The sequence below is a fragment of the Myotis yumanensis genome, unplaced genomic scaffold, assembly GCF_028538775.1.
Source record: "Myotis yumanensis isolate MYYU_CA2020_CCGP unplaced genomic scaffold, mMyoYum1.0.hap1 SCAF_8, whole genome shotgun sequence".
Classification (NCBI taxonomy): domain Eukaryota; kingdom Metazoa; phylum Chordata; class Mammalia; order Chiroptera; family Vespertilionidae; genus Myotis; species Myotis yumanensis.
Window position 1 is genome coordinate 46,027,009 of NW_027223759.1, and position 17,859 is coordinate 46,044,867.

The window sequence follows — 17,859 nt, forward strand, 5'->3', positions numbered from 1 at the left end:
AAGTTTAAGCAGTTATAATTTAGTCTAAAAATGACCTTACCTGCCTTCTCCACCCCATGCAGAATTTGGTGTAATAATCACTTCTCGACAGTTATCAGTGTCTGTATTATACACATAAAGTTTCAATGGTTTTGTTTCATGTGTTTCAATAAGGCTGAACAGATCTTCAGACTGCAAAAGCATCACAGGAGAAAAATATTTTTATGTTACTGAACTTTAGAACAGTGAGTCTCAAACCTGGCTAATATCAGAATAGTAACCTGGAAACTTTAAAAAACATATACACACAACCTTGCTGGGTGGCTAAGTTGATTGGAGAATCATCCCGTACACCAAAAGGTTGTGGGTTTGATTTCCAGACAGGGCACATACCTAGATTGAGGGTTTGATCCCCAGTCGGGGCACATAAAAGAGGCAACCAATTCGTTTTTCTCTCTCACATCAATATTAATGTCTCTCTCTCTCTTCCTCTATATCTAAAATCAATAAACATATCTACAGGTAAGGATGAAAAAACGAAACACATCCACACATATTGTGGGCCTTGCCCCAAACATAAACATCATTTCTTAAAACTGATACTCAAACAAGGTTTAATTTAATATATGACCTATTTACTACATGCAAGGCCTATGTCCACTTTCATAAGACCTAGTCAGCAATTTTAGTAAAACTCTTCTACACACAAATCCTATGTATTCTGCTTTTGCTCTCTATGAGTAAGACCTGGTTATCTGAGCACCTTATTTTTTCTCTCATTTTTGATTTAGCAATATATACTTTCACTAGCTATCAGGCAAGGAAAAGGATTAAAATAGCTGAGCCAATTTTGTGACCTCTTTTTAGGAAGAGAAAATGAAATCAATAACCAAAATGAGGATTTGATTTAGCCTTGAGGTACGTAAGAGATTTTTTAAAAAATATATTTTAATGATTTTTTACAGAGGAAGGGAGAGGGACAGAGAGTTAGAAACATCGATGAGAGAGAAACATCGATCAGCTGCCTTCTGCACACCCCCTACTGGGGATGTGCCCGCAACCAAGGTACATGCCCTTGACTGGAATCGAACCTAGGACCCCTCAGTCCGCAGGCCGACGCTCCATCCACTGAGCCAAACCAGTCAGGGCCATAAGAGATTTTTATATCCCATACACAAAATCTGTGCAACTGCTACATAGTATGCATTTCCCCCCATAGCTATACTAATGAGACACCTCCCAGATGTCTGTTTAACTCCCTGGCATAAGTGATCTTGACCGGCAAAGACCCAAATTTCAACTCTAATTGCAAAGTATGCACATATACTTCTGAACGTAAACATTAATAAGAAAATGTTACATAATTTTCTTTAATAAACAGACTAATTACCTCATTCATGACAGTATCTGCTCCAATGATATAATCACTGTGAGGTCTAAGACCTGCCCGTGCCGCTGGAGAATTTGATTCTACTTCCTATGGTGACACAAAAACACAGCCCAAAATTAATATACATAAAATAATCTTCCAAATTTTATAGCTCACAGTCCTTAATTATAGTGATTAAAAACCCCTACATTTGTAATTGTCTTGTTATGTCACATAATCTTTAATATTTAAAATACTTCTATAGCTATCTCCTTTAACATTTCTTCTCATAACAGATAAATCATTATTTGCTTCTCTTCCTCATCTCATGCATTTAAAAAAATAACCTGTATTTTAACAGAAATGAATTCTGATTTTCAAGAACTAAAATAGCCTAATAATAATAATATCCCTATAATCTCAACCAAACTGGAGATAACCCACTGATAGGACACCTTTCTACACTGCTTCTTAAACTGCAAGTAGCAGCTTACAAGTGATACGTACCAACACATGCCAAACGTTTTCATTTGCCCCATCAAAGCTGCAGAAACGAATGCTCACTCCCAACAAGCCCTGGCCACCCCACATGTTACTTGGTGTGACTGAGGTCTCTCGCAGCTCCAGTGTTTTACTACTGTAGATAAGCATTTTTACAGGCTTTTCAACATTTGCTTTCAGTAGATCCTTAAGAGTATCATTGTCTTTATTCTGTGAACACATAAAATTATTTTTCTTAATAAATAAAAATGTAATGTTAACTATCTTAGTTTAAGCATCCTATGGCCTACTGGAGTAATATTAATCAACACAAAGCATTCTATGGGCAAAGGTTTCATTAACATACCAAAGTTCTTCCAAGTAAAAGAATGTTAAGAAGTTAAGAACAATCCTTGTTAGCAACAACTTCTGACTTTTTTCTAACAGCTAACTACAGATTATGGAATTTGCAACCCAACATGGATTGAAGTGACCTAGGGCTTCAGTGATAAAACCCCCAAAATATTCCATAAGAAGTCATATTACTAACAGGATTGGTATGACTTTGGTTTTAAAATCTAAAACGTTTGCTGGCATTGAAGTTTAATTTTGGATTCTACTCCTAAATATAAAGTTTATTTATTTAATAGGAACTGGCAGGAAAAAGAAAATGGAAGCAGTATGTTAAATATTTCATTACATAAATGAATAAAGGCCATTATGTAGAAGATGTTGAAAAGTAATAAAAACAACACTTCTGTGAAAAAAATAAGCCAACCAAGTAGCCACTGTCATAAGAATTTCCTTTGCTGAAATTATATAATTCCCTTCCTACAGGGCTTTATTATAAGTAAACTGAAAGCAACTTATAAAAAGTGGTTTTAATTCTGCATTTTTGGAACACATCTATCTGGTTCTAGTAACATTACTTATATACACAAGAAAACTACAAGTTAAGAGTCATTTGTCAATAACCTACAAAAATTTGACATCTTTAAAAAAAGCAAATGTTTTTTTTTTTTTAATACCATTTGTGTTCACAGTGAACTCTTTTTTTTTTTTTTAATATATTTCATTGATTTTCCACAGAGAGGAAGGGAGAGGGACAGAGAGCTAGAAACATCGATGAGAGAGAAACATCGATCAGCTGCCTCTTGCACACCTCCCACTGGGGATGTGCCCGCAACCAAGGCACATGCCCTTGACCGGAATCGAACCTGGGACCCTTCAGTCCTCAGGCCGAGGCTCTATCCACTGAGCCAAACCGGTTAGGGCAAAAAAAAAAGCAAATGTTTTAATATTATTTTTTTCTGCATAAAAACATTTAAATATTTAACATTTAAAGTAAAAGTCTCCAGTGATTTTATTCCCCTAAAATAATTGCTGGAGTGTCAAGTATAGTATTTTATATTTGACATTTTCATACGTTTACTAACAATTATTTTTACAAACTGGTAACACACTTTGTTTGTAACTAATGAATAAACACCAGTTCCATATAATCTGAAAAATTCCGTTTTCAAAAGATACAAAATACTACACATGAAGATACAAAAAGCTGAACTTACTAATCTTGAACCATTAATAGAAACAATAAAATCAAAGAATGGTTCCAGTCCAGCTCTATGTCCTGGGGAATTTTCTTGTACCTGTAAAAACAAAAATGCCAATATGAAAAATACAAAGCTTAATTAAAAATTGTAAGTAAAATTTTAATACCCATTTCTTCTGTAAAACTAGATTAATTTTATCAATAAAAAATTATAGCTACACACTAGTTCTCTCATTTCTCTTCATCTATTCCAGAAAATAAATACCCTTGCAGCTTCCTAAATTCTACCCATTCTTTATGTTCACTTCCTATATGAGGCTTTCCCTCTGATTCTATTAACACCACTTTCTACTTTTTGGAGGCAGGTTGCGGGGCAATCCTCTGAGCATTTAGCACATGACACAACAGATAGTAATTTATTACAACTAAGTGACAAATTCAAATTAATTTTGGGAGCATTTATTCCATAACTACTACTAGCAAGGAACAATTACTAGTTAAAACTAATATAGGATCATAATGGCTGGTGTCAAAACATTTATAATCTGTGGAGAAACAGGCAAGAAGAGAAAAGGGAGACAGAGGACATATAGGCCTCTAATAACTGTGCTACAAGACCAAAAAAGTAAGAGTTAAATGTAGGTATAAAACTCTAAAAGAAAGATTAATTCTAATTGAAGAAGCTTCACACACACACACACACACACACACACACACACACACACACATTTGAACTGTACTTTAAAAAGGAGGTAGAACTTTCAAAGGTGAAAATGAACAAGGGAATAAGGACATCTGAAAGTTGAAGAAATGATATGAGTAAAAACCCTAAAGGAGTCTGAAAAATGAGGATGATAACATAGTATAGCTAGACAACAGGGTGGTGTGGGATAGAAACACAGAATTATAGGTTTTGAAAATCAGAAGTCCTCTAATACAAGAAAAGGTCTGTGGGTGGTGTCAGGGAACACTGCCACTCCTGAAATGATATGCTACATTTTCTATGAATCAACAGTTTTCATCAGATTCTTAAAGGATTTCTCCATGACACAAATAAAGTGTTGAAAGCACTTAAAAGAATTTTGGGCAATTCATTTATTTTACAGGTAAAAAAACCATTTTGTTGCTTTCTACGGGCCATAGCTGGCTAGTGGTAGAGGTGAAACTCAAAAGTACATTTTACAACTATTAATCCAATAAGGAGGCTGCTGGAAAGAGTGCAGCCAAATTTATAGAGGACTTTAAGTGAAAGAGTAGGACTATTTAGCTTCTCAACAACTCAACTGTTTAGCACCCAACTTTGAAATGGATTAAAATTACCTATTAAATTTTCTGAAATTGAAATAATAAAATTAGTAGCTGGCAGTATTAGTAATATGACAAGCAAAAAAGTTAATATAACCCACTTTGCATCTCTCTATAATCCTATCTAATAAAGAGGGAATATGCTAATTGACCCTCATGCTGTTGCAAAGATGGCGGCGCCCAGTCCCTTCAGCCCCACCAGGGTGCCTGCCTCCAGAGTCCCCCAGTCCTCTCAGCCTCCCAGATGCCGAGGGCCAGCCCGAGGTGCAGGTAACCAGGGCCAGCCGAGGCTTGCGCTGGTAGCAGTGGCAGCAGCAGAGGTGTGATGGGGCGTCACCTTCCCCTGATCGCCGGGTCGCCTCCCACCCCTGAGGGCTCCTGGACTGTGACAGGGGGCAGGCCGCCTGAGGGACACCCCCCCCCTCCAGTGCACGAATTTTCATGCACCGAGCCTCTAGTATTTTCATAATGTTTTAAGGAATTGTTATTCTGCTTTGAAAACAAAGTTTGAATTGATATTTGTAGGCTGATTTTCTCTAACCGTCTAAAGAGTTTTAATACTCAATTCTGAGGCTAAGCAAATAACAGATACATACATTCATCCATACATAAATCTGTAGCTATTTACACAGTAACAAATCATTTTAATGCTTTCAAAATTGAACACAGATTGTTCCCAGAATATGTCCCTTTAATATCTGACTTCTTGGATTAGTATTACCTTTATTTAAAGCCAAATTATACTATCATTGCCTCTGAAGAAGTAAAACTAAATTTTTTCCCATTTGTCACAATAAGAAATAGTTAGTTGTCCATTATAAAGATGCTTCAATGTTTAATTTAGTAAAACTGTTTGATTTTGCTTTATGCAAATTACCCTGCAAATGTGAGACTTAATCATTTTTTAAATTAAGTAAGTTAAATTACCAAAGGGATTTAAAAGTGTTACCTTTAATAAAAACAGTCAATATATACTTGTTTAGTTTCTGTATACTCAAGTTTTCTTAAACGGGGGCTATTATATTCTGCATATAGGGTGGGGCAAAAGGAGGTTTACAGTTGTGAGTACATGAAATGAAGTTTATTCCTATATTATTATTAATCAATTAGTAGAGGCCTGGAGCACAAAATTCATGCACTAAGGGGTGGGGGTACCCTCCGCCTGCCTACAGCGGAGGCAGGAGAGGCTCCCGCCACTGCTGCTGTACTCACCAGCTGTGAGCCCGGCTTCTGGCTGAGTGGCGCTCCCCTTGTGGGAGCACACCTACCACCAGGGGGCAGCTCCTGCACTGAGCGTTTGCCCCCTGATGGTCAGTGCGTGTCATAGCAACCGATCGTTCCACTGTTCGGTCGATTTGCATGTTAACTTTTTATTATATAGGAGGATTGTATAACTTTCCATATGAACAACTGCTAACCCTTTGTCCCACCCTGTATTGTCAAGCAAACTGTCTAGAACCCAAAATGGCATATAGATTTCTCCTCAAATGGCAACTCTGCAAAGGAAAATGGTGGCAGCTTGGACCTATGAGAAGAAAAGTGAAGTCAAGTCACAGCTGGCTGGGAAAAAAAGAGTCAAAGATCTGCCAAGTGTGAAATGCCTGTCTATTAGGATCTTATCAACTAGGTGCAAAATGCTTCAGGTGTGAAGATAATTAGCATAAGCCCTAGAACAGTGGTTCTCAACCTTGGCTGCACATTAGAATCACCTGGGAATCTTTTTAAAATACTGATTTCTGGGCTTCATCCTCCGGAAATTCTGTTTCTTTGTTAAAAGAAATGAGAATTTGTTATCATGCAAATCAACCAAACAGGTTCTTTGTTAAAAGAAACAGAATTTCCGGAGGATGAGGCCCAGAAATCAGGATTTTAAAAAGATTCCCAGGTGATTCTAATGTGCAGCCAAGGTTGAGAACCACTGCCCCAGAAGCTCCTCAGAGTGAAGTTTCTCATTTAATAGGGCCCATTATCTAATAATTCTATTTTATCTAGAAACTAACATGTTCACTGATCAATTTCACACTTCTCCACTGAGGCTGCCAAAAGTTTACCTTTTAGTTAAAAAAGGCTAAAGACAATGCTTTTTGTAATGTCATCACCAACTGAGAAAGTTGGTCTCACATACAGAATCTTTACAGAATCTTATCATGCCACCCTTCAAGTATAAAGTTTTACTACCATTTGTTTGAAATGCAAAGTCTTCAATACCAGTAGGGGTATTATTCCCCATAACTCAAAAAAGATTCAGTAACTAACTTTGAATTCTACAATAAATAATATTTCTCTAACTCTATTTTTTCATTTTCATTTGCTACAAACATCAATCTCCTCTCTGTTTCTAATGGACCTTGAAATTAATTTCTTTCCTAAATTTATTTACATCATTAGTACCAGCACAATTCTTGTATTTAGGTATCTTAATTACTGCTAAGAAGCCAGCAGAGGGAGCCCTAGGAAATGCTCTCTTGACCCTAATACACTTAAAGGAAATTTCTTACTTTTCATAGCATGGAAAATAAGATCTACAACACAGCAAATGAAAAATCCACACAGGTAAATTTCTCTGGCAATATTATTCATTGATAAGAATCACTTAGCCATCTAATCTCTCAAACATCAGATTCCCACTTCAATACATTTTGTCCCCTATGAGATCTGATTATTTATCGTGTTTCCTTCAAACCATCTGAATTAAATATGTACACATACATAAACACACACGGTTATGCAGGCTACTTAGCACTTATTATTGGGCCAAATATCACAAATTTAAGATGAAGAGGTTAAATTTAAAGTTAAATAATTAAGATTTTGCAAGATTAAAAAAAAAATGTACCATGAGTGCTGGCTGGTTTGGCTCAGTGGATAGAGTGTCACCTTGCGTACTAAAGGGTCCCAGGTTTGGTTCTGGTCAAGGGCACATGCCTAGGTTGGGGGCTCGATCCCCAGGAGGGGGCGTGCAGGAGGCAGCCAATCAATGATTCTCTCTCATCACTGATGTTTCTCTCTCCTTTTTCCTTCCTCTTTGAAATCAATAAAAATATATATTCTGGGGAAAAATGTACAGTGAAAAGATAATAGAATTTTAGAGGTAGACTGACTTGGTTTTGAGGCATGGTTTTGCCTACTTTTTAGCAGCGTAAGCTGAGGAAAGTTTATCTTTATGGGCTTCAGTTTTCTCATCTGCAAGTAAGGGATAACGTCATCTACTTTACAAGAATACTGTAGTGACTGAATGAGTGTAAGTTTATGAAATGCTTAGCTAAGTCTCTGACATATGACAGGAGTCCTACAAATCTGAAGCTTTTCTTTTTAACTTTTTAGTCACCACCTGAGGGCAAATCTTTATAACCAACTAATCCTGGATACTACATTGCTTTTCTAACCATGTATTAATTATTTCTCACCCATTAAAAAACACAAAATGTTAGCCAGCTAGGAAGGGAAGAGAAATAATTTTTTAAATGTTGTTTCTCAAAAATCAATTCTGGATGGACGATGGATCTAAAGATCAAAGGTAAAACAAAAACGCTTTTAGAGAAAAACACAGAATATCTTTGAGATCTTCAAGTATGAAGCCTTCTTAAATGGGACACAAAAAAGTACTAACTATAAACTAAAAAAATTGGTAAGCTAAATTATACTAAAACTACAAACTTCTGCTAGTCAAAAGATAATTAAGTAGAAAATACACATTCAACAACGGACAAATTTAGAATACTGCAAATCATTAAGAAAGATAGACAATAAAACCACAATGAGATACCACTTCATATCTACAATGGCTAACATAAAAAAGACAATAATGAGGCTGGACAATAAATAACGTGGAGAGAGAGAAACCAAGATGGTGGCATAAGTAAACACCGGAGTTTGCTGCCTCGCACAACCACTTCAAAAATACAACTAAAAGACGGAACGGACATCACCCAGAACCACAGGAAGGCTGGCTGAGGGGAAATTTTTCAACTAGAAGGAAAGAGAACAGCATACCGAGGCTCAGAGGAGGCGCAGTGCGGAAAATACAAAGGTGCGGAGGTGCGCGAGGAGCAGGCTGGTGGCTGAGGGCGCAGTTGTCATTTTCAATCGGGAGGGAGTCTCAGGCTCTGAGCTCCAGATCCGGGCGAGTCTCTAGGGACCCAGACTCAAACGGGAGAATCGGGACTGTCTGGCATCGGTAGGAACACGAGGGCAGCTTTCTCTCCGAGGTTTACAGCAGTTGCTGGGACTCTGAGAGGCAGATCCTCTGGGGACGGGACTGAGAGCAGCCATAACTGCTCCCTCCGCCTGCCCTGTTGATCCCGTGCGACCCGCCCCGCCCAAGCCCTGCGCAGAGCCATTTGCAGGACAGCCTCAGGCAAAGGCTAGATTAGCACCTCCCCAGAGGACAGAAGTTCTCCCACTGCAAACACAGCTGATTATCACAGCCAGGTGGCCTGGAGGTCAAATCCCCCTAGTATTAACTACAACAATCAAGGCTTAACTACAACAAGACTGCGCACAAAGACCACCAGGGGGTGCACCAAGAAAGCATAAAAAATGCGGAGACAGCCAAAACCGGTTTGGCTCAGTGGATAGAGCGTCGGCCTGCGGACTGAAAGGTCCCGGGTTCGATTCCGGTCAAGGGCATGTGCCTGGGTTGCGGGCACATCCCCCGTGGGAGATGTGCAGGAGGCGGCTGGTCGATGTTTCTCTCCCATCGATGTTTCTGACTATCTATCTCTCTCCCTTCCTCTCTGTAAAAAATCAATAAAAATATATTAAAAAAAAAAAAAAAAAAAAAAAATGCGGAGACAAAGAAACAGGACAAAATTGTCAATGGAGGATATTGAGTTCAGAACCACACTTTTAAGGTCCCTCAAGAACTGTCTAGAAGCCGCCGATAAACTTATTGAGATCTACAAGAAATCTAATGAGACCTTCAATGTTGTGATAAAGAACCAACTAGAAATTAAGCATACACTGACTGAAATAAAGAATATTATACAGACTCCCAACAGCAGACCAGAGGAGCACAAGAATCAAGTCAAAGATTTGAAATTCGAAGAAGTGAAAAACACCCAACCGGAAAAGCAAAATGAAAAAAGAATCCGAAAATACGAAGATAGCATAAGGAGCCTCTGGGACAGCTTCAAGCGTACCAACATCAGAATTATAGGGGTGCCAGAAGATGAGAGTGAGCAAGATATTGAAAACCTATTTGAAGAAATAATGACAGAAAACTTCCCCTTCCTGGTGAAAGAAATAGACTTACAACTCCAGGAAGCACAGAGAACCCCAAACAAAAGGAATCCAAAGAGGACCACACCAAGACACATCATCATTAAAATGCCAAGAGCAAAAGACAAAGAGAGAATCTTAAAAGCAGCAAGAGAAAGAAACTCAGTTATCTACAAGGGAATACCCATATGACTGTCAGCTGATTTCTCAACAGAAACTTTGCAGGCCAGAAGGGAGTGGCAAGAAATATTCAAAGTGATGAATGCCAAGAACCTACAACCAAGATTACTTTATCCAGCAAAGCTATCATTCAGAATTGAAGGTCAGATAAAGAGCTTCACAGATAAGGAAAAGCTAAAGGAGTTCATCACCACCAAACCAGTATTATATGAAATGCTGAAAGGTATCCTTTAAGAAGAGGAAGAAGAAGAAAAAGGTAAAGATACAAATTATGAACAACAAATATGCCTCTATCAACAAATGAATCTAAGAATCAAGTGAATAAATAATCTGAGGAACAGAATGAACTGTTGATTATAATAGAATCAGAGACATAGAAAGGGACTGGACTGACTATTCTTGGGGAGGAAAAGGGTGTGGGAGATGCGGGAAGAGACTGGACAAAAATCGTGCACCTATGGATGAACACAGTGGGTGGGGAGTGAGGGCGGAGGGTGGGGTGGGAACTGGAAGGAAGGGAGTTATGGGGGGAAAAAAAGAGGAACAAATGTAATAATCTGAACAATAAAAATGTAATAAATAAATAAATGAATCACCTGAAATATATATATATAAAAAAAATAATGTGGAGAAACTGCAACCTGCATACATTGATGGTGGAAATGTAAAATGGTGCAGCCACTGTGTAAAAGTTTGGCAATTCCTTAAAATGCTAAACACAGTAATCATATGACCCAGCAATTCCACTCCTAGATATATAACCAAAAGAAATGAAAACATGTCCATGTAAAACTTGTACACAAATTTCATAGCTGCATTATTCATAAAAGCCAGAAAATGGAAACTCAGCTGATATTCCTCAGCTAAAGAACAGATAAACAAATTGAGGAATACCCATAAAATGGAATATAACTTGGCAATAAAAAGGAACCAAGTATTGATAGATGTTACAACATGAATGAACCTTGAAAGCATTATACTAAGTGAAAGAAGCCAGTCATAAAGACCATATATTGTATGATTCCATTGAAATGTCCAGAAAAGGCAAATCCATAGAAAAATAAAGTTGATTCGTGGCTGTCAGGGGCTGAGAGTAGGAAGGAGGGAGAGTAACTGCTAATAGGAAGAAAGTTTCTTTCTCAGGTGATAAAAAGGTTCTGGAATTAGATACTAGTGATGGTTACAACTCTGTGAATATACTACAAAAACCACTGAACTGTATACTTCAAAAAGTTGGATTTAATCACATATAAATTAAATATCAATAAAGCTGCTAAAAATGGAGAAATGGAGAAAACATTTTAGCAGACACTAAACAAAAGAGGATACAAAGTGGCCAATAAATATGAAAATGTGCTCAACTTCAACAGTCATCAAGGAAATGCAAATTAAAACCACAATGCCATACCACTACACACCTATCAGAATGGTCAAAATAAAAAAAGATGGAAAATAGTAAGTATTAATGAGGATATGGAACAATCAGAAACCTGATGGTGGGAATGTTAAATTAGTCAATGACTTGGCAATATCCATTAATACTGAAATATGCACACCTCTGACCAAAAATTCCACTCTTTAGTATATCCAATAGAAATGGGTATACATGTTCTCCAATACATACAGTATAATGTTCACAGCAGTACTATTTGTAACAGCCCCAAACTAAACAGCAGAATAGATAAGTTTTGGTATATGCAGCAGAATTAAGCTTTTGACTTTCTCACCTCACTTTCTGATCCTCAATCATTAGAAAGTTTTATCAGATTGAGCCTGAATCTGTGTACAGATCGAATAGTTCTATACTGGTTGCTTTCCAGTGAAACATCCATCTCTTCTCCTGGGATCAAAAGTATAACACTTTATACTAGATTAGAGGCCCGGTGCACGAAAATTCATGCACTGGAGGAGGGGGGGGGGGGTACCTCAGCCCGGCCTGCCTCCTCTCACAGTCCAGGAGCCCTCATCAGGGGATGTCCTAAGCCGCAGTTTGGCCTCCCTCTTCAGGAGGCGACTGGGCAGATCAGGAGAAGGTGCCGCCCCCATCACTCCCCTGCTGCTGCCACTGCCAGCCCTCCTTGGCCCTTGCAGCTGTGGCTTTGTCTGGAAGGACATCTGGAAGACATCTGGTCTAATTAGCATATTACCCCTTAGTAGTATAGATCCGGGTCATATCTTGACTTGAGGGAGAGAGGGACAGCAGGGTTGAAGGGAAGAAGAGTTTGGGGGAGGCGGGGAAAGGGGCGGCGGTACTCTCCTAACTGCATTGGTTTATTTAATGAGGAATACAGAACTGCTACCTTAAAGTAACAAAGGAAATTACAAGGCTACTTTCAGAACATGGATATTATCAGACTAGGTATTTTATAAGTGATATACAAAAACACAATTGCTCAAATTTCTGGCTGGTATATGAATTATCTTAAATTTTCTAACCATGGAAATGTTTCCATAAAACTGGCTCAGTGGAATGTGTCTTCTCTGCACCATCAATTGCTTCCTCCCACATAAAAGGTAGGTAAATCCCTTTGAAGGACTTTCTGTCTACACCATCACCTTCTCTAGCTCTCAATTTAATGTTAACACTCTCACTTCTGCACTGTTTTTAAAAACCGTAGAGATGTTAAAAAAGACTATAAAAATAAAACAATCAAGTAACACCTAAATGAGGATTCATTTAAACCAGACACATAAAATGATAGAAAAAGATTTGGAAATGTGATGTAATTAAAATAAACTCAAAATCTTTCAGAGTTATAAAAGATACACTTTTGGAGTCAATGAGCTCTTCCACACCTGAAAAGGGCCAGTTTCCCAATTTGGGACTTGACACAAAAGTGTAGGAAATAATTTTTTAGTAGACTAAAAGAGTTCAAGCTTCCCTGCTAAAACATTATTCTCAACTAGAGGCCCGATGCATGAAATTTGTGCAAGAGTAGGCCTTCCTTCCCCCAGCTGCCGGCATCGGCTTCCCTCTGGCACCCAGGACCCGGGCTTCCTTCTCAGCCCCGGCTTCGTCTAAAGTACATCCAGTCTAATTAGCATATTACGTTTTTATTATTATAGATGTTCTACCAAAGTAACTCAAAGAGCACATTCTCCTGACACTCAACCCATGATGTAACTTGTAACATATGAAGCAATTTGAAATAAAATTCTAATAGTAACTAAAAGGAAATAAAAACCCAGTATTACATAGCAGCTTCCTAGAAAAAATCCATATAATTAGTAAAAAAAATGTCGAAAGTAAAGTTTGCTCCAAAAGAATAAAAAACTCTGACAACCTGTCACCTCATTTTATACTATTCAATGTTTATATAATTAGACAATATTAAAATTCAATAATTTGGGAAAATGTACATTTTAAGTAAAATCAAAGGTAGGATTTAAGGTTGTAGATATGTACTTATAACAACAGAAGAATAGAAAAATTAAATGCCCAACATCAGAAGGTGCTGCTTAACCCAACTATGGTACAAGAGACTACTCTGAAACTAAGTGAAACAAGAGGCAGACCTATGTGCTGCTATGGAAAGACTGCCAAGATGGGTTATCAAATGAGAAGACCAAGGTAACAGTCTGATGCCAACAGTTATAAAAAGGGGGGGGGGGGGGGAATAAAAGGGAGGAAGGTGTACCAAACATTATCTATAGCCCTGGCCGGTTTTGCTCAGTGGTTGTGGGTTTGATTCCTGGTCAAGGACATATATATCTGGTTTGCAGGTTCAATCTCAGACCCTGGTCCGGGTTGAGGTGCGTGAGGCAGAATCGATGTGTCTCTCTCATAGTGACCTTTCTTTCTCTCTCTCCCTCTCTTCCACTCTTTAAAAAGCAATGGAGCCCAGCTAGTGTGACTAAGTGGCTGAGTTTCAACCTCTGAACCAGGAGGTCATAGTTCCATTCCGGGTCAGGCACGTGCTCTGGGTTTTGGGTTCCTTCCCCAGTGGAGGGGTGGGGGGGACACACAGGGGGCAGCCGATCAATGATTCTCTCTCATCATTGATGTTTCTCTCTCTCTCCCTCTTTGAAGTAAATAAAAATATATTAAACAAACAAACAAACAAAATCAATGGGAAAAAATCCTCAGGTGAGGATTAGCAGCAACAACAAAAAAGATATGAAGAAATTATTTATGATGGTTACTTCCAGGACAGGGAGTGGGGGCATAAAATAGGATCAAACATGAAAATACATAAATACATAAAACATAAAGAGTAAAGTACACTGTTCAAAGCAGAAAATTTGGAAACATTTCAAGGTTGTCCCTAAAGATTTTTTTTAAAGAAGAATCTAACAATGACTATGGAAAAATGGAAAAACCATAAAGTTCAATCTGAACTGTAAGAACTTTAAAGTAATAATAATAAAATTAGTATTTCAAAACCCAGTCATATAAGTTTTTATTACTAACAAGGAAATGGCCAGGAATGAATGAACACTTCTAATTTAATCATTCTAGACCTTGTTGAACACTGGTGATGTTATTCCAGGGTTAACCTGCCATATATACTCTGGTTTACAAGCTCAGTAATCCAGCGGTGGAATATACTGCTGTACATTTAAGCAACAGCAAATTAAAGGATTTTTTACAGAGAGAAAGGGAGAGGAATAGAGAGTTAGAAACATCGATGGGAGAGAAACATCGATCAGCTGCCTCCTGTTTACCCCCCACTAGGGATGTGCCCACAACCAAGGTACATGCCCTTGACCGGAATTGAACCTGGGACCCTTCAGTCCGCAGGCCGACACTCTATCCACTGAGCCAAACCGGTCAGGGCAAGGAAGATCTTTTTATACGTTGGGATTTAACATAGTACTTGCCACTTTGAAAACAAAGATAAGAAAACCAATTACAGAATCAGGGGCAGAGCAGGTTACATACACAGATACATTTAAAAAATTCTCTGCCTGGTCAAAGTGGCTCAGATGGTTGAGCACAGTATCCTGCACCAAAAGGTTGCTGGTTTGATTCCTGGTCAGAGCACATACTGTACCTAGGTTTCAGGTTCAATCCCTGGTGGTTGGAGCAAGTACAGAAGGCAATCGATTAGTTTCGCTTTCCCCCTTCTTCTAACTTATGTCGTTGAGTGAGGATTTAAAAAAAAAATTATCCTAAATTAGATTATTATTATTATTATTATTATTATTTTAAAGCTCTCTCTTATAAAACTCGAACAAAATAAGAATTACTTCATCTTTTGCAACATTTATGCTCCAGATAGAAAACAAAGGTTGTCCCTAGTGCTTGTAAAAATCAGATTTATAGATTAATAACATCTGAACTATAGAATATGTATGCGTGCCGATTTACTGAGGTGCACCTATGTGAAGAAAATACACTTCAACTTGTTTTATGGCAAATGAAGTTATTAATAGAAGTCACGGAATTGGAATCCTTTTGATGTTTACAACTTTCTAGGAGACTTTTTAAACTCATTAACACTGTGTTTTACTGATTGCACCTATTAAAAAATATCACGAATCCCCAAGGATTCATGGGTACAATCAGTCATTGGATAATACTGAATAACACAGCCAAGAGCAGAGAATTCGAAATCAAACCAGACAACGGAGAGAAAAGTACTGCCGCTAACGTGCACTTCACACCTGGAACCTGACACTTCTTCCATTTCCCCTCCCTCTGCAGTACTTGGGGGTTGGCTTAACTGAAGGAAAGGGAAGGTAAGATGGTTTATTAACAGATTCTCTTTATTTTGCTGCGAAAATCGTTTCCCAGCCAGTGTGTGGCTCCAGGAGGGATTCTTAGTACAGCGGGGACACAACAGGAGGCGATAATGCTGAGGATCAGAAAGGGGACTGATCACAGCCCTATCGCACAGGGATGGGGGTACCCGAGGAGTGTGCCTGCCTAAAACACGGGGCGTGGGCCAGACAGATTTTCTGGGAGCACCAGGAAGTGCACTTTCGCACGTTCGGGGAAAAGGCCCTTGCCGGCGAGGAGCCAGCATCTGGCGGTGCTCTACCGCACCCCGAAACGGCGCTGCACTCGGGGCCACGCTGCGGGCAATCGCGCTGCCGCACGCAGGTGTCACGGCGCCCAGCCCTCCAAGCCCCGTGCAGACCGGCCCGCCGCGGGGAGGGCGGCAGGCGCTGTCCACGCCAGGCTGTCCACGGAGAAGCAGGGGCTTGGCTAACGCCCTGTGCGGTGCGGCTCCCCGCAGCCGGGGACGGAGGCTGCTTGGCTGTGTTTGCCTGGATGTTTCAACGTCCCCCTCTCCCCCGTACCCCTTTCTCCACGGAGGCTCTACACCTCCGATCTCCACCACGCCCCGAGCAGCCCTGGGAAGGACCGGGCGGAAGTTCCCCCGGCCAGGAAACATGGGAGAGGAGGACGGGAAAGGTCCGGAGCGACGCCGGAGAGGGAGAGACACTGTCAAATCCAAGTATATACACCGCAGCGCGTCAAACCTGCTCCTAGGACCTGGGCCATTTCGTTCTGTTTGCCTTCCTGGCCTCGGCGGACATTCAGGCGGCGCCGAGGGGAACGAGCACCTGCCGTCGCATCCCCCGCCTCCGGTCGGCGGGTGCCGGGCGTGCTTTCCTCGGAAAACTCCAAAGGTACCTCCGCCATCACCTCCTGGCAGAGTCTGCCCCCACGCCTCGGAGGAACTAACTTTGGACGCGAAGAATTCAGGGGGAGGGGACGCGGGATGCCGTGCGGAGGAAAAGCAGCCAAGTTTGTTCCCCGGCGAAGTCGCCGGAGGCCGTCCCCGCTCCAGCCCGCCCTCCCACGGCGGGGGGCCCGGGCCTGGGGGCGGCGGGCCGGCGGGCCGCGAGTGCACTCGAGACCCGGCCTCGGCACCGCAGCGACCGCGGCCGCCGCTCCTCCGTGAGGTCGGGCCTGCCAGCCTCGGGAAAGGCCCGCCTCCAGCCCGCTGCTCCCGGGCCGCCGTCGGACCTCTTACCCGCAGGACGTGGTAGCCTTCCGTGCCGCCGCCGGGAATCTCGACGCTCTGCGAAGCGCCCATGGCGGCGGGCGATCCGTGGTCGGGTCGGGCTCCGCGCTGTTCCCCGCCCCCCGCCAACCGCCCTCTCGGCTCCTCCGCTGAGCACTTGGGACGTGGCACTCGCTGCCGCCGGAGAGCCGGGCCGCACTGCCCGCCGGGAGATCGTCTCCGCTGCAGCCCGGGCCGCAGCGCCGCCGCCGACAGCGCCACCTGCCGCGAGCCCCCGGAACTGTCTGAGCCTGCGCAGGTGGGGTGGGCGGGCGGGAGGCGGAGAGCGGGGCGGGGCCTCCTCGAGCGGACGTGCCGTTCGTCCTGCCTGGGAACCTGGCTACGGGACGCCGGGTGGGACAAGATTCATCTCCCGAAAGATTCTCGCCCGCGAGTATGGCTGCTGGGCAGCAGCTCCTCGTGTGGCCGGAGACAGGAGGAAGGCTGCTGGGAAGAATAGGGTTGAATGCAGCGCACTGCTTCCTCGCCATTCCCTGTCTTGTCCCAGGTTGGGCAGAGGAGGGTGACAGTGGCTCTCCGTAGACCGAATACTGCGTCGGCTCAGCTCAGCTCAGTTGTATAAAGGGAAACGTGCCATTTGTAAAACGGCTGTCCCGGAGTCATGGAGGGCCCCCCAAGTACTTCTTTTTTTTTTTTTCCTTTTCCTAATGGTGAGAAGATCAGCACAGTTGGATGTCCTTTGCGTTCCACCGCCTGCGGCTGGGTTCCCCATTCCTCTTCCTTTCCTTAGCCAAGTCCTAGTCACACGTCCTACTCCATGTGAAAACCCCCATTGCCCAGGGGTCAGTTGGACCATC

General features: G+C 41.3%; 1 protein-coding gene across 1 annotated transcript in view; it reads right to left on the reverse strand.

Annotated features, from left to right (window-relative positions):
* The window catches only part of GORASP2 (golgi reassembly stacking protein 2), a 34,497-nt gene extending 17,309 nt beyond the window's left edge, over window positions 1-17,188 (reverse strand). The window contains exons 1-5 of the mRNA XM_070422777.1: window positions 17,012-17,188; window positions 3,397-3,477; window positions 1,856-2,059; window positions 1,370-1,456; window positions 41-171 (exon numbers count right to left, since the gene is read on the reverse strand). Of these exons, the coding sequence (XP_070278878.1) occupies window positions 41-171; window positions 1,370-1,456; window positions 1,856-2,059; window positions 3,397-3,477; window positions 17,012-17,074 (566 nt within the window). The 5' untranslated portion in view covers window positions 17,075-17,188. The remainder of the gene's footprint in view (window positions 1-40; window positions 172-1,369; window positions 1,457-1,855; window positions 2,060-3,396; window positions 3,478-17,011) is intronic.
* Between the last annotated feature and the right edge of the window lie 671 nt (window positions 17,189-17,859).